General features: G+C 47.4%; 2 protein-coding genes across 2 annotated transcripts in view; one reads left to right on the forward strand and one right to left on the reverse strand.

Moving 5' to 3' along the window:
- The first annotated feature begins 239 nt into the window (after positions 1-239).
- Positions 240-25,922, forward strand: part of LOC119432873 (uncharacterized) — a 539,288-nt gene continuing 513,605 nt past the window's right edge. Inside the window, exon 1 of the mRNA XM_037700026.2 lies at positions 240-243. The gene's annotated coding sequence lies outside the window, so the exon portion shown is untranslated. The remainder of the gene's footprint in view (positions 244-25,922) is intronic.
- On the reverse strand, positions 2,148-3,678 carry LOC119432347 (uncharacterized). Its single transcript, XM_037699512.2, has one exon. The coding sequence runs from the start codon at positions 3,630-3,632 to the stop codon at positions 2,412-2,414; it is 1,221 nt and encodes a 406-aa protein (XP_037555440.1). The 5' UTR covers positions 3,633-3,678; the 3' UTR covers positions 2,148-2,411.

Consider the following 25,922-nt stretch of genomic DNA (forward strand, 5'->3'; position numbering starts at 1 on the left):
AAGCCTTCTTTTTGTTCAGCCATTGTTCCCTTGTTGACTGGTTCGAAAAGCGTATGATAATGCCGGGAGGCCTTTCGCTTCTGGTCTTAAGCCTGTGAATCGAGGTAACAGTTTGTTCAGTCAAAGGGGCAAGTTGCAGTTTCGATGCAATGGCATTAATTTTATCTATAAGACACTCGTTGGTGTCTTTTTTTAACACCGTGAACCTCAATATTTAGTTTTCTGCTGTGGTACTCAAGTTCATTTACCGAGGAGCGCACTGAAAGCAATTCTGCGCTCAGGTTTGGCTCCTCTAGTTTGCAAATTCTGTTCTTGAGTGCCTTTAGTTCATTGTCATGCTTCGCAACGGTCTCAAGAACTTTGTCATATTTGGTTGATAACACACTCATCGATTCCTCAACGTGACACTGTCGAGCAGCGTCGGAAGTCTTTACCACCTTCTCGCCTCGCAATGTTTTTATATAAATAAGCATTTGGTGCCGCAGCTAAACGTCGCCTCCCCTCCCTCCCGTCCCCCCACGGCATTTCGCGCGACGGAAGAAGTCGCGCTTTGCTTTCCGCCGTGCGTTCGCTCCCCATGAAAGCGCGCGTCCCTCGCGCGCTTTCACTCGCCCATACAGCATATGGCGCACGGCGAAGATTTCATCGCCGTTGGACTTCATAGGGAACCTCACGGCGACGGCAGAAATTCGCTTGGAGTGCCCATATAATTGCTATCGCAATAAAGAAGACTCTAGGCGAAGCGATGCGGCGCGCGGTCGGCGCAGCTGGGGCGAAGCGTTGCTAGGCGACGCATGGTGACGTCATCGCCAGGCGTAGGTTTTGCGCTCTACACTCGACGGACCACCCTCGAGCTTAAACACCTTCGCTATCACAGGAGTATGTGCCATTGCGCTTGGACCTTTTCTGCACTACCGCCAGGATCGGCCCACATTTTCTGTTCGCTCTGCACGGACTAACGGTCGGCTTAAACAGCTCCGCTCTTAAAATGCGCAGAAACCATCGATGATAATTTTTAATGTGAGTGAATAGCTGAACGGTTCTAGAAAGCTGTTCGCTTTATCAGACGAATAATGCGCTTGAAGGTATACATCAGAGGTGGTCATAGCGCTAGAAGACACGGAGAAGAAGGAGAGAACAGGACGAGCGCTAACTTTCAACTGGTTTCGCTAGAAGACACGGAGACGAACGAGAGAACAGGACGAGCGCTAACTTTGAACTGGTTGAAACCAGTTGAAAGTTAGCGCTCGTCCTGTTCTCTCGTTCTTGTCCGTGTCTTCTAGCGCTATGACCACCTCTGATGTATATAACCAACAAGCCCAAAAAGCCATACTTGAAGGTATACATTTGTTGCAGTGACGATACTTGGGTAGCGTTTGTTGCTTCATCGTGTAATTCCGTAGAGAACAGAGCCGTTAACAAGAGGTAGAACGAGAAAAACAAAGGGGAAAGTAGGGAGCTAGGTTAAACAGGAAACGTCTGGTTTGCTACTCTGCACGGGGGAAAAGGTTTACCAGAGCATGTGCAGCGATAGGTGACTGTACATCATTATGCTCGTAAGCCGATTCGTCATGCGTGTTGTCTACGGCGAGTTCCATCCTTCTCTCGCCGCTGGCCTTATCACCCGTAGCAGCCATACGGGGAGACGGCAGACGAAGGAGGAGCTAGGGTCCTTCCCAAGCGCTCCACCGCAGCATCTAAACCTGCAGGCACGCCAAAGCTCTCTCTTGACGGCATCATAAATTAGCCATAACTGGCGCTCAGCCGACGAAGGCGCCCCGAAACTCGCTTGCGCGAGAGCATGCGCCCTCTGCATCTTTTGCATTTCTATCGGCAGTGAAAGTACGGCCACCAACCACCACCACGACGACGTACTGGAAGGACAAAGAAAGCTCTTCGTGCTTTATAATTCGCCTTAACAATTTATAAAAAGCTTTCTGAATCAACCAGAATAAGCAAGGGTTGTCGGCGAATGAATCATCGTGAGCTGATCGACTGCATTTGGTGCTGCAATGTTACGTCTCCAGGAGATTGAATTTGGTGCCGTATATACAACCATTCGTATATACTTCACAAACTGCGAGATCTATGACGCGTCAGCATCGATAGCGCGGGAAGTATGGGAATTTTTGAAGCATGGACATTCGTGGAGTAAATTCACATGAAGCTTTATTGGCTGTCTAACGAATGAACAGCGCATTATGTTCAGTTTCATAAAACGAAAACATGGCAGGTGCTGGAAGATGCAGGGTTTATCCAAGGCTGGAGTACACGTGTGGATATACTGCCAGCTGATTATGAGTAATTTGACATCAGAAGCATTGAATACACACTCTGTTCACCAAGACGAGAAAATAAAAAGCACGATACTTCGCTTGGTTTATGACACAACATCTAATTGTCAAACAGACTCAGAACCAGCTCAAAACCCATGTCTCAAAGCTCCTGTAGGTAAACGTAACCGTGTAATACATGGTGGTCCACGTTTCGCTGAACCAATGAGTTGTTCTACGCCAGAACGTTGTCGGGGTGTCGTCGATTATGATGACATGGATGACATTATCGTCATCGTCGTCGTCAATGTCATCATTGTCTCCAACAGTGCTCGCATTGGCGGCATCGACACCAGTGGTCGTGTTGTAGTCGGTGACGTTCAGCATCGGTGTCTCCGTCTCGTTCATTGCCAAGTCAGTGTCCAAGGTCACAAGAGAACCAGCTGGTCCTTCTGTGGAAGTCTCGCTGACGTCAGCGGCGTTCGTTGCACCGGAAGAGCCGGTAACTGTTTCTTCCGGCGGCGACACAGCGATTGGTGGCTGCAGGGAGGTCAGGGGTACGAATCCCGCTGGAAGATTGGAGACCAGGACACCCGTGATACCAGCCGGGTGAAGCCTGACCGTAGCCAATCCGCCAACGGCGGCTAGGTCAATCGAGTCTGCGGACTTCGCAGCGCTTCCATTGCTCACAAGAACCTCGTAGTTGCAGACGCCTTCACTGGTGAGCACACAGTTGGTGCCTAAGGTTTCGTCATTGTCCTTGCTCGTCACGTTCAGGTCGCAGAAATCAGACGCGTCGCCCGAGCCAGCATCGGCTCTGAAACCCACCGAGTATTTCATCGGTACGATGGACACGGCGTTAATATGGGAATCACCGCATGCGCGAAGGTTGGTTCCTCCGGTCAAAGTAACTTGCAAGTCCAGTGTTAGGGTGTACGGTTTGCCGTTGAACTCCGGCTTGTAGACTACCAACGCTACGGAAGAAGGCACGGGAATTGTCATTGTAGCGTAGTGGCTACACAAAGAAACGACAGGGTCTCCGGATGCATTGGCATTGTTGTAGATGGTCACGGGGCACCCTGGTATCTCGTAGTCGTGTACGGCCCTGATGTCATTCGCAAAGACTAGCAAGCCGGAGTCCCGTGGCGCCTCGAAGATGTAGCGGCATTCAACGAGGCTGTCGGTGGAGTTGACGAACTGTTGGACGATGAGCTTGACGGTCGAATCTTCTACATAGAAGCGTCCCGAACAGTCACTCATGGTTTCGGATCCATGACACAGCGGTGTTCCAAGAACTAGGAAGACTAGTACTAGCAAAAGGCACGAGATGTAACGGGGACGCCTCAACACGTAAGCCATGTTTGGCTGCGTTCCTCGCAAAAATGCCGCCAGCGCAGTGGGAACAGGTACAGATGAGGCGTACAAGGGGTCACGTGGTCGATGCGCCAGTGCACAGGAAGGAGGCTGATACAGAGGGGAACAGCTGCGCTTAAGCGGGGTCTGGGTCGCAAGCAGCCGTGGCTTCACAAACACGTTCTTGTTTGCTTTTTGTTTTAAATTCTTTTGGTACCTTGCCGCGTCATGCGAGCGCGCCTCTACAAACCTGTGACAAACCGCACAGGCGGCGTATGGCAGGAACTCGATTTCACAAAACATATGCGTCCGTAAAAATAAACAGAAAATTAAGCAGAAACAAACCGATGTTCCCATAAAGCGAAGGTCCATGGGCGTAGCGTATAGCGAGCACGTAAAGTTTCCCAATTCGGTAATTTCCAGATCGATCACACTGCCGCTTGCAGACGGCACAAGTGTTAGCAGCCGATATGAATGAGCCTCACGAAAATTTAGCAGCAATGGCAATCGCGCGACGTATAGTCACGGGGAATTGAAACGGCTGTTATTATAGGCGTTAAATATCGCTCTGAAGCTGTTAATTCGAAACTGAACGATATCAAGCGCCATGATATCTCACTTCATCACGTAAGGCGGCGGAAATGGTGCGTCTGGCTTAGCCATAGTCATATTCATGGCTCTCCGCTAGGGGGCGCCGAGTTATTCGTCAGCGTCAGCGTTGTTCCTGCCGCTCCTCTACATCTATTCTCACATGTTTAGAGCAAGTTTGAGTGCCGTTATATGCGAAGCTCGGTCCAGAATTGTCACCGCTTATCAGCACGGACTCGCGCTTAACGCGATACAGCATTGTTCATCTTTGCACGTGCTTCTAAGGCTCAAATACATTTATAGGCTAGTGACTGTCCGTGCAATTTACGAATATTGGCTTGAGTGAATACGGAATCTCTTGTAAGCTTAGCCCCTTACCGAAAGGTGTATCATATATGATACACATAGAACAACCTTTTCTAGCATAATAGAATCGAAAAGAAAGAAAAGCCTACATATTCAGCCGGAATCTATGTCCTCTCAAGCAATAAAATACATAGCGACTGTTGCTCTGTAATTTCTTTTTTTCTTTTTACCAAATCTATGGCGGAAGTTCACACAAAGTGCACAAAATTCGTAAACAAGCGTTTCTTCCACCACAATTTATACGCTTCAAATCAGCGCACAAAAATACCAGCGTGATTGTTTACTGTATATTGGCACCCGCCATGTTGGCGCAGTGGCTAGGGGGTTGCGCTACTAATAGCCCGAGGGCGGGGGATCGAATCCCGGCCGCGGCGGCCGCATTTAGATGAGGAGTGAAATGCAAAAACGCCCGTGTACCGTGCGTTGAGTGCACGTTAAAGAACCCCAGGTGGTCTAAATTAATCCGGAGTCCCTCACTACGGCGTGCCTCATATTCAAATCGTGGTTCTTGCACGTAAAACCACTGATATTATTTTAATTGTTAACTGTTTATTAGCCTACTGCGATGCTTTTATCGAGAAAGACGTTCGGGTCGTTCCGTGAGGCAAGCATTAATTGCTGCATTATATACAGGCTGTTTTTCTTTAGGTGAACCAAATTTTTAAAAGTTGCCTGTCGCAGATATCACAATTCTAAGCCTTTATCTAAATTACTCGATTAGGCGGCCAGTACTCCTACGGGATATCAAAATACTTCATTGAATAATTAACCTAATGACGCTAATTAATCTTTTCATTACGTTACGGCACACGTACATTAAAATGTACGAGTATTACAGTGAGTATGCGAGGCATATCGACTTATATAGAACGAATTCTGAGGATGGCATCCCTGTCTTTCCGTCTATTCCTCTGAGGATGGCAGAAGACGACCAAGCGCGCACAAACAAGGACAGAGGGAGGTGCAGACAACACAAGCGCTTGGCGTACTAGAAATGAAGCTCAGCAGCACCGACTTTTGTACCAACTCGCCCAAAAGTCGGTGCTTCTGAGGATGACGCGGTTTCGAGATATGCGCCACCAAACTTGCAGTAAAAATGCACTGGTGTTCCACTTACTTTTTTAAGAAAACGCTCTTTTATGCAATGAAGCACGAAAGCAACTGGAATGCCAATGCATTTCGTCGCACACGTTGAAAATGAGTATCTCGAAACTGGCGTAGTCCTGAGCATTCTTTCCGAGTCGATATGCCTTGCATACTCCTAGCTACAATTCGTAGATTGAAATATGTGCCGAGAAGCAATTAACAAGTTAGCTCGCGTAATTATGTTAATTATTCAATTAAGCATTGTGATTTTTCGTAAACGTAATGGCCGCCTCATCGAGTAATTTAGATATCAAAGGTTGGAATTGTGCTATTTGCCACAAAAAAAAAAAATGGTGCAGCTAAAAGAAAACACCCAGTATGATACAGCCTACAGTTATAAGTTGTTTTGTAGAGAACAGAGATTTGTTTCCTCGCGAAAGAACAAATCTGGTAGCAAAATATAATGCTTGTGTGGGCTGCGCTTTTTTTTTTTTGTCACTATTATTGGTGATGAACGGGCCAGAAAATTAAATGCCAGCAGTGTTTATGATGAAGATATCGTGGCCTGCTGTGTTCCAAGGGCTAATAACAACAGCAGCGAAAGTAACACTCGCAGGAAGAGGAACAAGGTTTTCTTGCGTACATAGGCTTCATCAAGAAGGCTCATCATCTTCAGCCTGCGGCAAGCTCCTAAAGACTGCAGAGCAATAAGTGACATAAAACTAAGGTCTGTAAATGTAGCGGCACACATATTGAAGCTACATTTAGTCAATCAAGGATGATTTGATCACATTTTAAAGAAACTTGATTATAGTTACAGCTTCGAGAAACACTCCGTTTTTAAATCGATATTTCAAGTTTCATACGCTATTAGAATTCTTAGGATATTTGAAGCATTTTCCGGTGTCTGTCTCTAACCATTTTCCCGCCACCTTGGGTCACTAGATGGTTTAATGGGCTGCTATGCCGAGAGAACCCAATTCGAAACCAACCGTAGGACCAACTTGGTTCACTGGGCCATCTGCCGCTCGTCAATAAACCTCTTTCACGCCAACTTGGGTTTATGCCGCTTTTCAATGAACGTCAAGAACGTGCTGGGCCAGGAAGCCCGGACTGGGGCCTCAGTTCGTTTGGGACTAATAAATGTTATTTCTCGCTCTTTGACACCAAGCTGGGCACTCATTAATGAACCCCTGACACAAAGTTTGCTGACGGGGTATCAGTCACAGGGTCTGTGCCGGTCTTCAATGGCCAAAAAAAAAAAAAAATCTTGAAAATATTTTCGGTGCTGGACGGAATCGAACCCGCGTGATATACATTCAGACAATCTCGTCTGAATATAAATTTACACACGCGCAGACTTCGCGGCGGCGGCGCTAGATGGCGCAGCGTGTCCAGAGGGAAGCCCGGATGCAGTACGCGCCTCATACAACAGCACGCGTCTCTGCGGTGGCCATATACCGTGTGTCGGTATGCACTGCTTCAATGCTAGTCGCAGTTAAGTCGACATTCATCGTGGAATGGGTTCTGCCGGAGTTCTTTCAATCCTTCTGCTATTTCTCGCATGCCTTTTTTCAATTAAAGTGTATTTCTGCATCACCATAAAATAGCCGCAAGTGCATGGTGTATGATACGTGACAGTCTCATAAAATTGCGACCAATAATTTTTTTAGAAAAAAACGAGGTTTGTATGCAGGCTAAAGAAAATGTTTTTTTTTTACGAGCAAATAAAAAAAAAATCACGCAGTAGTGGTTAAAGAAAGCAAGTTTTAAAGTGTGACGGGTGGCTCCACGTAGCCCTACATATACGTAACATATGTGAAAATGATTTCAATATTCTCAGATATTGAGAATGTGTGGGACATTTGTGGGAAAAATTGAACAGAAACCTTGCATCATGATCTTATTTCCGTTATTAGACTAGTCGACAGACTCATGTCATAAAAAAATTGTAGCTGTAGCTTGAGTCGGGAATGAAGGATATCACTGTTACGGTACGAACAGCAGAGGAATAGTGGGGCGGTATTGTCGGTCGTTCACTTTCGGGGTTGCAATGACTTTCGCGACTGCGTTTCTGGCACTGTGATTCGTCGCCCGTAGACGTCCGGTGCTAGTCACGCGAAATCTCGCGAAATCTTTTGCATCCCACTAAATGAACGACCGCGAATACCGCCCCTGGTGGAATGCCTGTAATTACATTCTCGTGACTTTAGCCTGGCTACATTTTCAGCGACCTCCTCTGTGTAATGCGTAAGCGCCCCGGCAATCTCCAGCATTGCTTTCTTCGCAAAATAAATTCACAGTCGTCGTTGTCCGGGCCACCTTTCTTGCGCGCATGTGCGAGCTCTTGCGGTTAGCTCTTCCCGAAAAAAAAAAAAAAAAAAAAGGTGGCAACAGTTTACAAAAGAGAGAGTCACCAGCCAACTCCTGTGCTTTAATATATCTGGCGGCTAGCTACCGGCGCACCAGTCAATGCTTCGATCGTTTATTTATTTATTTATTTACTACGACAACACAACTGCTGCCTGTCGAAGCTTTGACAGACGTACACGATCCATTGATAAAGCTACGCTAAGCCCGTATTTTGTAACGATACGTTTAATTTTCCCCTATTCTTATATGTAAGGCGCCGAGTAACCGATTCCAGAGCTAGCGACAGTACAGCAATGAAGTCCCAGCAATGAAGCAGGACGAAAAGAATAGAAAATGAAATAGATGGTCAGAAAATATGGCCCCTGGCTATGAGACACCAATGTGTCACAGTGCGAAGCTATAGGAGAATCACCCTCTTTGTCCCGGAAAACAATGGATGCGCCCCGTCCTCTGCGTCATGTGCGACGTCTCGGCAGTTGCACAGCGCACGGAGGCCTGACAACGATCGCTCGGCGGTCACCACGTTCCGGCATTTCGAAACGCTGCCACAGATGCATCAAAAACGGTTTCCATGTCACACGCCTGTCTGAGAACCCGCTGCGATGTGTTGGTCTGACAGTATGCTCGCGGTCGGCAGAAATAGAACGGCGAAAAAGGCGACGTTGTCGACCTTGCCACATACGCGCTCAATTGTTCCGGCGCGGTCAAAACATGCACGCATACATGCATATAGAGCGCGGACCACTGGCGTGTGGAATGAGGCCACGTCAGATCCACCGATAACGACATACTACAATTGCCCACATGTCCCCGCTTGTCTACATTTGGCCAAATGCTGTCTATATACCTACGTTGGAACAGAAATTTTATTTGTCCGAGATTTAAAAACATGTGTTTCGGGTGAAATCGGAGGAGGGCGGAAAGTAGATAGTTCTCTCTTCCAGCTTCATGACTGTCAGTGCAGGTGGACCAAGGTAAATGTGAACTGATAGCGAAGCTTGCATAGAAGCCCACATGTCTATAAAATGAGTTGCAATCGTCGCCATCTGTGTGTCCGGGGGACAATTCCTATTAAAAAAATTAGAAAAAATTATGATATCACACGAGCAAGTGGAAGCCACGTCGTGATCTTACGCTGTTTGGCGCAAATTTCCAATACCCTTTATTGTCCGGAATTTTGGCCACTGCGCGAACAGTTATTTTTTCTTCGCTGAGCTTGCAGCTCGCCTCAGCTTACGCGCCCGTGTCTTTAATCTATAGGGGTGGCTTAGGTGTTCTAAGGTATAAACATAAAAAAAAAACATTCACCGACGATTGCGATACTCTCTAAGGTGAAATTTGAGCGCAGCTCTATACGTGTTCTTATTTCACGATATATCGGCTGGCGCGGACAATCTGTTTCGAGAGGCACGTTGCAAACGGAGCCAAGTGTGGCGCGACTGCCTCGGTAACCCACCCCTCCCTTACCCACTCCCAACAGATCCTTTCTTTCTTTATTTATTTATTTGTTTCCATTGCTCAAAATACAATGGCAGGGGCTAAGATAAAAGCTGCAGTGAGGCAGCTTGAGGTGCCCTTAGCCCCCGTGTTACATGGCGGCAGTGAATCGCGCAATGAACCATATGCAGAAACGTTACATATAAATGGGAAAGTACAATAAATAACCAATTCAAGATAATTTTCAATAGGGGTACAAGGAAATTGGACAATGGCAAGTACAAACAATGCAGATAGTACACATCTCCACATTACATACACTAGGCAATAGGTAAATAAAAATGAAAATTACGTACACTTGACGGTGCATAATTAAAGGTGCAAAGAAATGGTGCTAGAATTATATTGGAATAATTAGGAGAAGGAATAGGATGAGCAAAAATTATGTCATTACAAACATGTAACAATGCGCATATGTTAATACAGGTGAAAAAGAAATTACGATTAATTAATTAATTAGGAAAAGGTTCCGATAAGTGACAACAGTTCGGGCCGTGTTATGTTAATGATGTCAATGCCGGCGTCATGAAATGAATTAAGCAGTCTGGGTAATTTATTTTTCGTCATTTGCAAGCCATAGTTGGTTCTTGAAGGGGGTATAGACCAATATTCTCCATGACGGGTAATATAGGTAGCTGTATTTTTTTTTTTTTTTTTTTTTTGCAGACAAGCAATTTCATTAAATACGCTGTTTTCAGAGCTTAAGTTTGAGTGCCATATACGAAGGAGAGAGCGGTTATATAGGGAATATATTGTGGGTATGTTGTAGTGTTTAAAGAGGTGCTCAGTGTGATTGTGGTATGGCACGTTTGCTATGATACGTATGACCTTTTTCTGTATTAAGTGTATTTTCCTGAGGTTAGATTCAGTTGTTGTGCCCCACACAAGGTGTGTATAATTAATGTGTGATGAAAATAATGAGTGGTAAATTATTATTTTTACGGATGTTGGTAGACGATATCTGTTCCTGTTTAGCATTCCTGTGATACGGCTAAGCTTTTGTACTACAGAGTCTACGTGTCGATCCCAGTTTAGCGTACTAGAGAAGTATGTACCTAATACTTTAATTTGGTTGACTATTTCTATGCTCCCTTTATTCATCTCTAAAGTGTGGCTTTGTGGAATCTTTGTGCCTTTCGCATAAAAAATTACGGCTTTTGTCTTATTTGAATTTATTTTGATAATTTTCTGTAGACCATGTGGACATGCTCTGGAGAAACTCGTTTGCGCTATTTATTAAACTAGTATAACATGCCGATAAAATAAACACACTAGTATCGTCTGCATATATGACGAATTGTGCCTTCGGATTGATCAGAACAACATCGTTTATATATAAATTAAAAAGCAACGGACCAAGAATACTTCCTTGCGGAACTCCTGTTTTTATTTCTCCAGGAAACGATCTAAATTTATTTATGTGCACATATTGCAGTATTTTTCCTAAATATGACTTAATTAACTGCAGTGGGAGGCCCCTGATACCATACGTCTCAAGTTTTGTTAATAATAAGTTATGGTTAATATGATCGAAGGCCTGAGTAAAGTCTATAAATATACCTATTGTCAGTAGCTTCCTTTCAAAATTTTGCAGTATATGGTCTTTCTGGTCTAGAAGTGCTAACTGTGTTGATTTGTTTTTTTGAAAGCCATACTAAGCTTTCGTGATAATGCGATATTTTTCACAGAAGGATGATAACTGAATAAATATTATTTTTTCAAGTCCCTTAGAAAAGTGAGGCAAAAGTGATATGGGGCGATAATTTTGTATATTGAGCCTGTCTGCTTTCTTTTATATTGGAATGACTTTAGCAATCTTCATTTTTGATGGAAAGATGCCTTCAGCAATAGAGGTATTATAGATATGGACTAGAATGGGGGCTATATCATGTATATGACATATTTTATGGGTCTTATCTGCAGGTCGTCTGAATCACAGCTTCTAGAGTTTTTCATTCCCATAAATACAGAGCAAACCTCGTCAACATTAGTTGGATGGCAAAAGATTGTTTGAGTTTCCAGGTAAGGAGAGAGCGGTTTTCGGGCGCGTATGCGTTTGTGTTTCTCTGTTCAGAAAGTATTCGTTAAACGCATTCACTATTTCTGTTTCGGACAGTAAACGACCTTCTAGCCCAATTTTTTCAATAGGTTCTGTGCGTTGTGTCCGCTCCATTACATCATTAAGGTTCCTCCACAGTTTTTCTGAGTTTCCTTCACACGATAAAAAAAGATTGTAGATTTCCTTGTTTAGACTGTTCCTGTAAACTTTATATTCTTTAAGGTCAGCAATTTGACGAGTTTTAATGAACTTTTCTCGCTTCTTGATTTTCTTTAATAGCTCTCTTGTTATCCATGGTTTTCAACACGACTTGGGTTTATGTTGTTTGATGGTGAAATGTTTCTTATACACAATTAAGAATTTTTCAATGAAAATATTGTAGGCTCTTTCGGCATTATTTTCCTCAAGTACGTCCTCCCATGTTACTCGTTGTAACTCTGTTTGAAACGCCTGCCATTGTACGCTCATTGATGTTCTGAAATGACCTAGTTATATTTTTGTCTAACTTTTTTATTCGTCGCTCGATAAAAATGCATATTGGATTATGATCACCAACTGGGCAGCCTGCCCAGTTGGTGATCATAATTGGAGTTGGGATCTGGACCAGACCCGCTCTCTTCCATCCCCTCAGCTGCTATCCCACTACTGTGGCACCTCCCCTACATGCTCCCTATGCGGCGACCCTCACGCCACACTCTCCCACATCCTTTTTGGCTGCCCTGCTGATCCTCCCCCGCAGGGACAGCCCGCCATCTGAAGCTGGGAGGACTGGGAGGTCCTGCTCTCGTCTGCGGACCCGACATCGCAGCTTGCTGCGGTGGCTCGGGCCGGCGACGTCATGAACAAAAGGAACATGACTGTCTCGACGTAGTGTTGGACCGTGCGGTGGTCCAGGGACTTAGAGGAGTCCAAACTCACTGGCTACAAATAAAGTTTTTTTCTGTCTGTCTGCCTCGCTAATCGGGAGATAGCGAAAGGCAGCGCGTGGAAGACGCGTGGGCGTGATTCACAGCAGCCACCGCAGGCAGAGCTCCGCTCATGCAACGCTTTGTTTTCACGTGCTCGCCGGATGCTTTATCGAAGGCGTCGTCGGTGAACAGACCACGCGCGCTACTCTGGCACAATCTCGTAACAAACGTCGCCGCAGAACACGTCTTGCGAGGCACTCCGCTTTCTTCCTCACCTTTTCGCCATACTCTCTTCCTCCGCTTTTTAAAGACTACAGTCTTTCTTGGGCTACCTAAACGCGAAAAATTTTGTCTGTCCGTCTGTCACTCGATTCAACCGCCCGGCCAAAACGAGCCAAAGCTATTAGCACTGGTGGCACGGGGTCATACACGTCAACATTATACAGCGCGAAGGAAACCTCCGGCCTATTTGAGGCAAAGTATATGTACATTACTACATAACCATGATCCGCAGCGTTAATTTAATTAAGAGTACACGTTGGACTGGTTTTCACGTTAGTAAATGATAAATAAACGAGTTAGAAATGGTGTCGAAGAGACACTAGGCGTTAAAAACAAGCCGACTGACGCCGCGGCTCTGTAGCCGGCTTTAAGCCAACAGTAATAAAAGGTCCCAACAGATGGCGCGAGAGCAGGGCGAAAGCAGAAAATTTGCATTGAATTCAGCAAAACTTCCATAGCATCCATCATGGGAGGAGTGAGAGGGGTGGGAAGGGGAGAAGAGAGGGTGTTAGGTATCAGGGGCGGCAGAAGACTATCGTCTTTCGACGTCATTTGCAGCGAAGCGAGCAGATATGCGGCCAATTTTTCTTCTAGTGCTCTCTTCGCTATCGCACTCTTTCATCTCTCGCTCCGTGTTCGCTCTTTCATCTTTCGCTCTGTTCCTGTACGTTTGTTAAAGGGTCCCTGAAACAGTTCGGACAAATTTGTAGACGCGTAGGGTACAGCTACAGTAAAACATTCGCGTCACAATTTAAGTGAAGCGTCTCATATTAAGAGAGCTACGGACGATTACAAGTTACCCACCTCCCTAGCCATGCATTTATTCCTCAGCTCGTTCGCCGAGTGATCGGGGCTAAGCTCCACCTTCGCTGGCTCTACGCCATGTTGTGACGTGTGTCGTCTACTTCCGGTTGTCTTGGAGCCAGCGCACGAAGGCTCTCCAACCTAATGAGAGCAGCATTCCGGGCAAGTTGGTAATCCATTACTCAAGTATCATTGCGCAACATAAAGACACGGACGTGAGAGACGAACACACACCTTGCGTTTGGTGTGTGTTGTTCTCTCAGGTCCGCGTCTTTTTGTTGCGCAAGAATACTTGACTCTCCAACCTCTCCACTAGCCGCCTGGCCGTCGATCCCGAGCGAGAGCGATCAAGCAGCGTGCGTTGCGAGCGTTCTGTAGCAGCGCCGAACGTGTACGGTATTCCGGTAACCACAGGTGAGCTGGGCGTTTTGACGGATAGGCAGAGTCGTATGAAGGAGCTTCGTAGACGTACGTGAGCGGCCTGATCGCCATGCACGGTCCAGCCATCTGGTGGCGCAGAGCTTAACCAGCCAAATACAAAGCTAATATTGCTGTAACCAAGTGCGAAACATTTTAAATATATAAAAAGACAACGTATTCAAGATTACGCTCCTGCCGAAAATTTGAGCCAGCAGCAAAGTGGAAAAAACTTGGTTACTGCTATATTAGCTCTGTTTGGTTGAGCTTTGTGCCGCCAGGTGGCTGCAACGTGTAAGCAGTTCACGTTTGCGCCTCCGTTCATCACGTAAAACGTGCTAAAACTGCCAATACACTTGCTCTTGCGTTTAACCGAATACCGGACGCGTTAAACTCTATTGTGGTAGTAATCCTTCAGCGTGAAGTGACGGCCGCAAACGCGTAGATGCTGGCGCCGTTTGGATACCGACAGTCCGATGCGCTGCCATCACTCCGCTCGTCTGCTGCCTTTCAGAGGGGCACGATGTCGCAGCTTGACATATTGCCAGTCGCTACGTTTGCATTCCACAACGCAAGGGCGAACCATGGTGCTCGCGAAAAGAAAGAACGAGACCAACACTGACCGCGCAGCTCTCGTCAACACGGAGCGCGTTGTAACACAACTAGACGACACTTGCTGTGGGCCGTAAGTGCGTTCGGTGTAGTGATACATGTCCTTCTGCATTATCTCTTACTTTCTTTTCATAGAAACAAATTAACTAACATCTGTTCACCATAAAGTTGAAAAATTATTGATGACGCGCCCTGGGCAGCCAATCGGATAGATCGCCGTACTGACGTCATATGGTCAAATCGCGTCACTTGGTCAGGGGCGGCTGAAAACTCAGCCGATTGGCGTGCTGCCAATCTGTAGCGATGTGCCTTTTTAAAAGTTTATAATAAATTACACGCTTAACGTGGAGCGTTTAGATGCGTCAATTAATAATCAGAAGAACCTACTCTAACCGACTCAGTACGTTTGTACAATATCGTTTCAGGGTCCCTTTAAGAACGTAAGGGAATAGAATGGGAATGAATGACAGTGCCAGACAGGTTTAAAAAGCCACTTCACTTTCCCTAGCCTAGAATACCGAACATACAAGACCGAATAAAAAAATTCAATGAATGGGAAGTAGTATGACCAACGCAGTCGCAATAAAGCAATGGATCCGAAACCTACTCACACGATCCTTGAAGTAGTCAGACAATTCTACGCAACGCGGTGTATTCATATTGAACACTTATCAGACAAGACAGCGTTGCTGCGTGTTATCCTTTAAAAATTCGCCCGAAAGGCGAAGCATCAATTGCGATAGCAAATTAGTAGAAAGCTATACGGAGTAAGGATAATAGTTTTATCGGCCGCATAAACTTGACACATTCACTTACTAAATGAATTAGGCATGGTGTCAGCGCGCACAAGCAAACATGATTAGATCACACTCGATGACCGCAGACAACCACTGTCAAAACGCTGGCGTGAACAAGAGCGGAAGCGAGCGAAGGTTCGTGCGGCCTATCGCTTCAATGGAAACTGAGCGACGAAAGCACAGCGCATACAAAGGTAGGAACCATGTGCAGATCGCTTTCAAAATACGGTGCGCGCGACCACCCGCAGCCGCGCAAAGTACAAGTACGCCGTTGCTGGCAGAGTAGAAGCGGCACCCCTCCCTCCCGCGCTGCATTCAGCTTTCCCCCTTTGGCGTGCGAGATTGAGTCACCAGTTCCACTTGCGCCCGGCCGCAAGATCCGCAGTTGGCGCCGCAGCACAACGTCGCCACCCTCCCATCCCCCACGGCCTTTCGCGCGACGGAAGACGTCGCGTTTGCTCTCCGCCGTGCGTTCGCTCTCCGTGAAAGCGCGCGTTCATCGAGCGCTTTCACTCGCACATACAGCATACGGCGATTTTATCGCTCTTGGACTTTATACGGAACCTCACGGCGACGGCGGAAATCCGCTTGGAGTGTCCATATAATTGTCGTCGCAATAAAATCTGCCAAAGAAGCGTTCAAGGAAGCTGTCTCGCTGGAAGAACACAGACGTATAGGTCAGCATAAGGCGCAATAAAAAGCATTTCAACCGACCACTTTTGTGGCCTGTGCTCTCAGAGCTTCTTTTAGCCGCAGAGTGAACACAGCGCGGGATTTCATCGAGCTCCGTTTTCATCGTCCTGGCGGGACACCACGTCGGATGTAGCAGCGTGAAGATGCACGATAACGAACACTCTGCAGTCACGCTTTCCATTGCCAATGAATTATGTGCCTAGCTCAGGCGACTTGCGAGGAGAAGCGCACACTATACGCCTAGAACCAACACGCAAAGAAAAGAAAGACCAAGCACTGCACTCAAGTGAGCAGCACGCGTCACAAGAACTGTATGCACAGGGCCGGCTCTCTTGTACCGCAGAAGCCCCTGGTCTATGTAGGGGTCAGCAAAAACCAGCTAATAAATTGTAAAAATAGAAGAAAAAACACACATTCACTTTTTTAGGACGCCAAAATGACCTCAAAATGAATTGCTACTTTATTTGGCAGCTTTACGATTTTTTTTCCCCCTTAGGTTTCGTAGCCACTGCATTACCATGGAGGGTTGACAGGACACCTCTGCGGTATAGCATATGCATCCATACTGCACTGCTATATCGAACCCTCAATGAAAAAATGCAGCCAGTTCCACGAAGTGAAATCTGTCGAAACAGCGGGGCTGTGGTCGTTCTGTTTCTGCGATTGTCGCGTATGTTTTTTTTTTTTCTTCTTTCTCAGCGGTAGTCTTCATTTTAGACCGAAGGAACGACCACATCTCCACTGTTTCGACAGTTTTCACTTCGTGGCACGTGATCTGGACGCCGCTCGGCGCTAGTGGCGTCCATCGTGCGAATATCGTGCGAAGAGCGCGCGGGGCTAAACGGCTGCGGCGCCTCTCCTGCCAACGAGCGGGTCACGTGACCTCTCCGGCTCTACCCCTGCGTGACGGCGCACGCTCGACTAAGAACAGCTCCGCTGGTAAAAGAAGAGGTCAAGTCCGAGTTCCTACTCCAAGCGTGTGACCGTCCTCATAAACCTGGAGGACGTTTTTCGGCCTTGTCAAGCAGCATTTTGCATTTTACAGGCGCTGGCTACTTCATAGATCCCCGTTTAGGCGGTTTCTGTAATGCTTTGTTATCTACGGATATTTCAACGGCGGGAGCATTTTCGAAGTGCTCAGTCAAGGCATGGTGGCTGTCCTGCCGCCAAGGACAGCCTGCACCCCCCCTCTGCATGATACTAGTTATTTCATTCAGTGTGTCTTAGAACTGTTTGTATAGCGATAATTTATTGTCGAAGCCAGTGGACCGCTTCAAGCGACAGGCGCACACCATATGAGAACATTTCAGATGAAATAGCACCAATCTGGGCTTGTATCACGCGCCAAATATCCAGACAAACATGTATACGTATACATTAAAGGGACAGACAGCCGCTCAGAACATGAACTGAGATAACCGCGCTGATGGAAAGATCGTCTACCGTACTGGCTAGAACGGGCCCTGTTTGTCTTATTAAACGTGGATTTATATTTTTAATCCTTCTCTAAAAGTCGCGAAAAATGATCTTTGGCGCCTCACGCGGCAACAAAAACATACCTATAAGGTCTACCACGTGAACTACTAGTGTACGCGGTTCCTGCTTTCTTAAAAATTATTGAAATGCAGTAACATTATCTCTAAGTTTTTCTAACTTACAATGTGCAGATAAGACTTCGTTTGTAGTGAGCAGAAAAGTGGCGCTGCCCTCGCCACCGTTTTCGATGAGTTGGCTTGGCACTTCTATCGACAGAATAACGACGCCGAGAACCAGCCAGCCATGACGTAGGCGTGTACTTGGGGAAAAAAGCGGTACAACTATAAGATCTGTACAACAACGCTAACCTATTGCACCAGTCTATTTACCTTTAAAAGTGGTTGGAAAGGTGACAATATAGGTGGTTAACCACAGTTGCACTCCCTCCAGTGAAAGCAGGACGATGCAACGTTGGACGATGGGCGCTTTCACAATTTGCGAGGCGGGCTATCGCCGTCGCGATCACTTCTCAGCGTTGCTGGAGAAGGGACTCTTATTTTTATTAGAGGCAGCTCAGATCGAAAAATTCTGCTTACGAAATATCCGCGCGCTTTTGGAAGTACCCGCTGTAGGTGTAAACACTACCGAGGTCCGAGGGTGAGCTTTTCGTTGTGCCATAAAAAGCTGGGTAAATAAAAATCGTTATACTAGGAGAATGCCAGCAAACTTGAAAGTAGAAAAAAATCGAGAAGTAGACAAAGCGACAGGAAGGTGGCTGGACTAACTTAAACTGAACTTCATACATGAAAACGACTGCGCATGTTCAGTGCGGACCTTCGGGGGACGTCGTTTTCATGTATGAAGTTCAGTTGTTAGTCCAGCCACCTTCCTGTCGCTTTGTCTGTCTGCTTCTCGATTTTTTCTTTCAAGTTTTCTGACATTCTCCTAGTATAACCATGTACCAACTAGCCCAACAAGCCACTCTCATGAAATAAAAATCGGTTGTCAGTCCCTTTAAAATGGGCAAATAATGGTGTCACGAAGCTACTCGAGGCGAGAACGCCGCTTATACAGGCAACAATGAACGCCGTGTCAACTTGCATTTTTGAATTTCACGATGTACGCACTCCCTGAGAACTTTTTTTTTTCTCGAATAGCCAGCATTTGATCATTTTCACCGCAACCGATGAAAAAAAAAAAAAAAAATCGCGAACGCAGACGATATCGCTCTGCAAAACGAATCGAATAACCGAGTAGCAAAATTTTTAGAACGTCTATTTTACAATAAAATCGGGCGATGAGGGAAATTTTTGTCTGCCCGTCGACATCAAATTGAGGTGTAGTAATCATATATAGACAGATGTAGCACATTTCAACCAAAGCATTCATACATTACTTTACCAGCAAAAAAGAAAAAAAAAGCGTTTACAGTATGTAGCCCTCTTAGTCTAGCGACTACGCGAAGCAGAGTGTTAATTGGCTGCATAGCAACGTATAAGAACTATGCACTTACCTCGTCCATTTGTGAAGCGGAACTTGGCTTGGCTGTTCCTGCCCGCGTGTAGTTGAACCACAAAGCTCATTCCATAATGCACTTGCGAAACTGTCCGAGTTGCGGCTGGCGCTAGAGGTGAAAAACATTATGGAAAGCAGGCGAGCACGCGCGCACGTAAGCAGAGGAGCCGGCGACATCGGAAATGGAGGCAGGAACGGTCATCGGCCGCGATGGTATTGCCAAAACGGTCCGCTGAAGCAGCGCAGCGAGACGGAACTGGCAAAGTGGTTGAAATTGTCGCCAAAGCGATAACGAGAGTGCGAGGAGGAGAGCGGAAGAGGGTACATCGAAACCATGAGGGTATGACGTAAGCGTGAGAAGCGTAATGCCGCGCAAGGCGGGCCCTGCGGCGACGACCGCTACGAGATGGCGCCAGAGTAGCGCGCCGTCTAAATAAAATCCCTATATAAGAAAAGTACCGCCATCTACTCTTTCCTCCGCCGCCTCCTCTCCTAAAGCGCTGGCTTTTTTCTTTACTTTTTGCTTGCAAAAGCCAAGTCGACGGTGGCGCACCTAGAAAGTCTACGTTGAAGCCGGCGACTGCGCAGAGGACTTTCAACATGGCTCTGAGGCGAAAAAAAATATATAAAGGGAAAAGCGCGCGCTATCATCGTCCAATCGGAGATACAGGAGAGAGAGAAGGCGTTGATCAAAGGATGGCGGTACTTTTCTTATATAGGGACTTTACGTCTAAAGCCTGCCAGCCTGTCAGCTCTTAACAGATCATCATCTGAGACAACACCACGGGTGGTGTTACTGTTACTTGATGTCCCCAAATGAGCGCCGTCTTTTGACCACCGATGCTACAGCGAAGGATGAAAGAGTGAACGCGGGGGACGAAACACTGCGATGCGAGGAGGAAAGTGGAGGAGAGTATGGCGAAAGCGTTGGAAGAAAAGCGTAGTGCAGCGCAAGACGGGCTCTGCGGCGACGACCGCAACGAGATGGCGCCGGAGTAACGCGCAGTCTTCTGTTCACCGATGGCATGCGGCGAGCGCGTGCACCAAGAACCAAAGCGCTGCATGAACCAAGTCTGCGGCGGCTGCCGTGAATCGCGCCCACGCGCTGCCTCCTGCGACCTCCCGATTAGCGAGGCAGTCGCGCCACACTTCGCTCCGTTTGCAAAGTGCCGCACGAGAGATTGTCCGCGCCACCCAATATATCGCGAAATGAAAATACGTATAGAGCTGCGCTTAAATTTCGCATTAGAGAGTAACGTAATGGTCGGTGAATTTCAATACGCCGTATCTGATTTATAGCAAAAAGAGGAGAGGGGCAGTGTGGCTTAGATATGCTGCATGTTCACGTAGGCGGACAACTATAGTACTGCGACAGAAATTATATGGACACTCCAGGCGAATTTCCGCCATCGGCGTCGGCGTGAGGTTCCGTGAAGTCCAAGCGCGATAAGATTGCAGCCGCACGCCGTATGCTGTAGGTGCGAGGGAAAGCACGCGAAGGTGAGCCGAGAACACGGTGCAAGAATAAGCATACACCGTGGCCGAGAAGGATGGTGTTGGTGTTAGAACGTTTATTAAAATAATCATAAAAAGTTTCCGCCTCCAGGAAGTGAATCCATCAGGGCGGGGGGAGGGGTAAAGGAGGAGGTTAAAATATTACTCATCATTGTTGATTCTTGTAAAAATTGAAGTAACTACTGGAATATGAGGTGCCGTCTCTCGGGGGGACCAGTGGAAAGGCGCCAGACGTCCAAATCCTGAGGCCTCAGAGTAGGGGGCAGGGTAGCTATCGCTCTTCTCCGGTGCTCGGCGAGATCCGAGCAGCCCCAGAGTATATGATTCTGATCCAGCAGTTGGTTCCCTGGACAGGAGCGGCAAGTGGCTGATTGCCAGGTCTGGAGGCGCATCATGGCGCGGCGGGCTGGTGTCACTGCTGTCTCCGTGACGATGCGTCGCAGGCGTGTGGCTTCAGCCCGGGTAAACTTCCCCGGCAGGGGCGTAGGATTTTCCGGGAGGATGTTCCGGAGCGCGGCCCTTTGAGCAGCCTTCACCTCTGCCAGGACTGTGTCCGGGTTGTTGGGGTATGGGTCATCAGGCACTTGTGGACGCGTCTCTGAGGGGCAGGAAAGAAGCTCCCTTGCCAGAGAGTCGGCCATTCGGTTGCCAGCGACCCCAGCGTGACCTGGTACCCATGCGAGGCGGACAGTGTGGCCAGCCTCGTCGGCGATTCGGATCGCCCGGTGTATTGAGTGAACAGCACCATTGCGCGAGTCCACCCGGGCGGAGGCCTTTATGGTGGCCTGCGAGTCTGTGTAAACAGTGTGATGAGTGAAGGCTGCGAAAGGAGGCTTGAGGACGGCGTCGCATACAGCGGATATCGCAGCCAGTTCCGCTGTTAATGAGTCGTTGCAGGCAGGACGACAGGAGTAGTAGTCCGTGGCAGTGCGTGGGCAATAGTAGGCTATGGCTGAAGCTGCTGAAGCTTCGTCACTGAAGGCGGCGTTGGTGTAGACAGCGTGGTCAGGCGCGGATCCAGGGGGGATGTCCGGATGTCCTGACCCCCCCCCCCCCCCCCCCCTAAGATTTCTGCATCGCCCCCTCGCTGACAGGGGGGTGGCCCTGTCGCAAAAAAAAATATGGCCACCACCATTCTTCAAAAGTATTTTTCGCGAGTACCAGTGGTATCAGCCATGTAGAAGTAAAGCTAGCTCGCTCACAAGCTTAGTTGTATTCCGTAGGGGTGTGGTGTCGCGAAGTTGCCGTATAGTTATTTATTTTCATGAACACCTTGGACCTCCTGGCGCCTGCCGTGCCTTACTCGTCCCGTCGGTGGCGTCGAATGAACGAGGGGACGTCCCTTTTGCCAAACACGCCGAGGTCCACTCGAGCGCCTTCGCGCCTGATTAACTTAGTTTCCCCTTGGGGTGTCAACGGTTGCCTCATTGGCTGTCATCGGTTCCGCGACCAACCTGCTTAATGAAAGAGATCTCTTGCTGAAGTGTTCATATATAAATAATAACAACTAACAGCGAAACTAAGAACTACGCATAGGCAACTTTTTTTAACAGTAGCACTCATTGTGATCACAGTTACACGTTGACAATATCCAGTACGAGCACAGTACCGTTCGTACGCTACAAGTTTTTCATTGTAACTTCGCAGTTTTATTGTCGTACATTAAGCATAGGAGGCTCAAGCCCACCGGATCCGTTTATCTGAGTGGGCGTTCTCGCAGAGCGGGGCGAAGCCTCGAGCCGCGGCTGCGAAGTGGGGGAGCGGGACGTCAGCGGCCAACGCCAGCGCGCGGGCCTAGGATGGCGGGGTCGGGTTCTAGAAACGGGAGCAGATGCGCGCCTTGTGTAAAAGGATGACGTCGCGTGGGAAACAAAACATGAAGAAGCTGGCTCGCGCTCTCGCCTGCTACGCCACATCGTTATTCTTGTAAGTGGCGTCGTGAGTCTTCATACGCGGCGATTTGCATATCGTAAACAACCAGCGTAGTGGTTGCTGCGTTGGAGCGGACCGTTACGCCCGTATTCAAGAACGTTCAATCAATCAATCAAAATGAGCTTTATTTATACAATACAAACGTTCCTCTAGTCAACACTCCACCACGACTCAAGAGAGAAGATGGCACCGCCATCCCTCCACAGAAGTGGTCACTGAGCTCCATGATCATTCACGGGAATTCATGAGAATTCTCGCGTCTTTATTCTCGATTATTCTGCGCAGTACAATTGAAATTTCGAGTCTGATATCTCGGAGCACGGACACGCTAGAATAATTCTTCCGACTGATACTGTGTAGAAACTCGACTGTCTCAAGAAGTTTTCAATACAAACATACCCACTTACTGCAGTCAACAAAAAATAAATGTTCAAATTTAGTTAATTGGGCTGCTCACAGCGATAATTATCATCTCACATCGTGCCCCCCTAGCCACATAACTTATTTGCACAGGTGGTGTTCGCGTGCCTCCCAGTGCCTAACTTTAAGAAAACCATAAAGCTTAGTTTGGAAACACCCTGTATTATCAGGCGCAGCCGCCAAGCACATGGCTGTATTGGGTAACGGCCTTTTCCTATAAGCTCGGAGAAACCGATACCTGGCTTCGCTACAGGTCTTCTTCTTCTTTCTGGGATTTACGTGCCAAACCAGTTCTGATTACGAGGCACGCCGTAGTGGAAGGCTCCGGATAATTTTGACCACCTGGGGGTTCTGTAACCTGCACTACAACGCAAGAACACGGGCGTTTTTTGCATTTCGCCTCCATCGAAATGCGGCCGCCGCGGCCGGTATTGATCCCGCGATCTCGTGCTCAACGCCTGAACTGACTGAGCCACCACGGAGGGCTACAGGTGTTGCTTTAGCCGTATAAAACGCAGGTTTATCGTGAGAAAAAACGGTAAATTTCGGTAAATAAGAAAGGCTACTATCATCATCATCATCATTGACAGAAGCTGACCCCCCCCTCAGAAAAAACCTGGATCCGCCCCTGAGCGTGGTGATGGGGAGGAGCGTCGCGAACTTTTGCCTCATGCCACCTTGCGTAAGACAACTGCCTCTCTGCGTGATCGGCATTCACGTTTTGGGGAATCGGTGCAAATTCCACGGTCAGGGGACAGTCCCACGGAACAGGGAAGGAGGGCAGCGGCGCTGAGGGGACTGGCAGATGAAGAAGCGAAAGGATGCTGCGACCGGATATCGTGGCTCTCAGTCGAAACTGTTGTGAATGCTTCGCAGCCTCGGCTATTGCCTCGATCGGATTCATCTGAGCCATTTGGGCAATGCGGTGTAAGGGTGTGAAATGCGGCAGGCCGGTGACAACCCTTATGGCTTCGTGGTTGAGCGATTCCAGTTTTTTTCGTTGCTTTTGGCTAAGACTGTAGGAGTTATAGCCATATACAGCACGTGAGATTAGTAGAGCAGTCACGAGACGATGGAGAGTTCGCTCCTCACTGCCCCAGTTCTTGGACACGATGCGGCGGACTAGGCGGAGTATCTGATGCCAGGTCCGAGTGATGTTGCGAAGCCATGTTGTTGCACCACCATCTGCATCGATGTAGATGCTTAGAACTAGAACACTGTCTTGCTGAGTTATTGGCTCGCCATCAAAGGTGAACGAAAATTGCGAGGCAGAACGGGCTACCTTCGTGCCTAGTACTACGAAGTTAGTTTTGTCAGAAGAAGGTGTGAGTTCGACCTCCTTCAGAAATGTGGCAATGGTGTCGAGCCCGGCTTGAGTGGCATCAGGCTGATCGCCGTCGGAGCCTCCATTAGTCCATATTGTGACATCGTCAGCATACACACTGAAGCGAAGTCCAGGTATATCAGCCAGTTGATAGCAAAGTGGTGCCATCACCAAGTTGAACAACAACGGCGAGAGGACTGCGCCTTCCGGCACTCCCACTCGGTGATTTCTTCGGTGCGGAGAGTGTCTGACCTACAGCGACTTGAAATTCACGGTCATAGAGAAATCCACGTATGTATGAACAGGGTTTTCCTGTGATACCGGCGCCAGCTGCGGAAGCGAGGATCGAGGGGTGAGGTATGAAGTCAAACGCCTTGCATATGTCGACCGTAACCAAAATCTTCACCTCCAAGCAAAGGCGAGTGTGTATGAAGTCCTGCGAGAGTAGCGCCAAATTGTCTTGTGTGCTGTGACGATGGCGGAAGCCAGTCTGGCTTCCACTAATTCCCTGGTCAGCTGATCAGGGAATTAGTGGAAGCCTTTCACATTCACAAGAGAAAAGACGGCTGTATAAGTCAACCATCTGTATCTCTGAGCGATAGTGAGGTCGCCTTTTTGGAAAGTCACTAGATTAAATTTGTAAAAATGAATGTGTTAGGGATACAATGATTAGGATAGGAGTGCACAGCGTGTAAGATATGTGGTATATTTTTGACGCCCGAGTGTGCGCGCATATGCTTTGTAAAAGTGCTGTTAATCTGACCTTGCACATCGTTGACGTTGGAAGGTGCACGGGTATATAAAGATGAAGTGTTCCTTCTAAAATAAAATAGTTGCGAGTGCAGCGAGTGTCGTGTATTCTTGTCTCTCCACTTTGTCCTTGTCAGTATGCTGCTACACCAATACGGTATGATGATTAATCACCAACTAGCCCAACTTTCTACATTACTGGGGTACACCAGTTTCCTGTATAAATTGACGTGACAATACATTGCAGATTTTCACGCCGAAAGTACGATTAGACAAATAGCTTTCTATTATATTTAGCATACTTCCACGGATGCCCATTCCTGACAAGTCTCGCAAGATTCCATAACGCCAAGTTGTATCGTCCTTCTTATTGAAGAGACACGCACCGGAGTTAACAAGAAAATTTTTCGATGAGTCGACCTATCACGTCGCATTGCGAGTCTCCCCAAAGAGTGTGATGAGCATTAAAATCACCAGTGATCATGTATGTTTCTGGGAGCTGGTCGATGAGGCTGTAAAATTCCGTTTTACTGAGGTGAAAGTTGGGCATTATGTAAATGGAGCAAATGGTTATCAGCTTGTTAAATAAGATTGCTCGCACAGATACAGCCTCGAGGGGCGTCTAAAGGGCAAACAGTTGGCAAGCAACAGACTTATTTACAGCTATGGCTACACCTCTGGACAAGGCAGAAGCGTTGTCACGATTGTTACGGAAAATGACATATCACTTGAGAAAGTTCGACTGTGTAGGCTGTAAGTGTGTTTCTTTGACACAAAGCACCTTCAGATTATATTTATGTACGAGTTCTGTGATGTCCTCAAGGTTACGAAGTAGTCCTCCGACGTTCCACTATTAGTATCTGTATGTCCATGTTGCAGGCG

Source organism: Dermacentor silvarum, chromosome 11 (assembly GCF_013339745.2).
Source record: "Dermacentor silvarum isolate Dsil-2018 chromosome 11, BIME_Dsil_1.4, whole genome shotgun sequence".
Taxonomy (NCBI): Eukaryota; Metazoa; Arthropoda; class Arachnida; order Ixodida; family Ixodidae; genus Dermacentor; species Dermacentor silvarum.

Coding starts and splice junctions, on each gene's coding strand:
- LOC119432347 (XM_037699512.2), bottom strand. CDS start 3,632: ATGGCTTACGTGTTGAGGCGTCCCCGTTACATCTCGTGCCTTTTGCTA.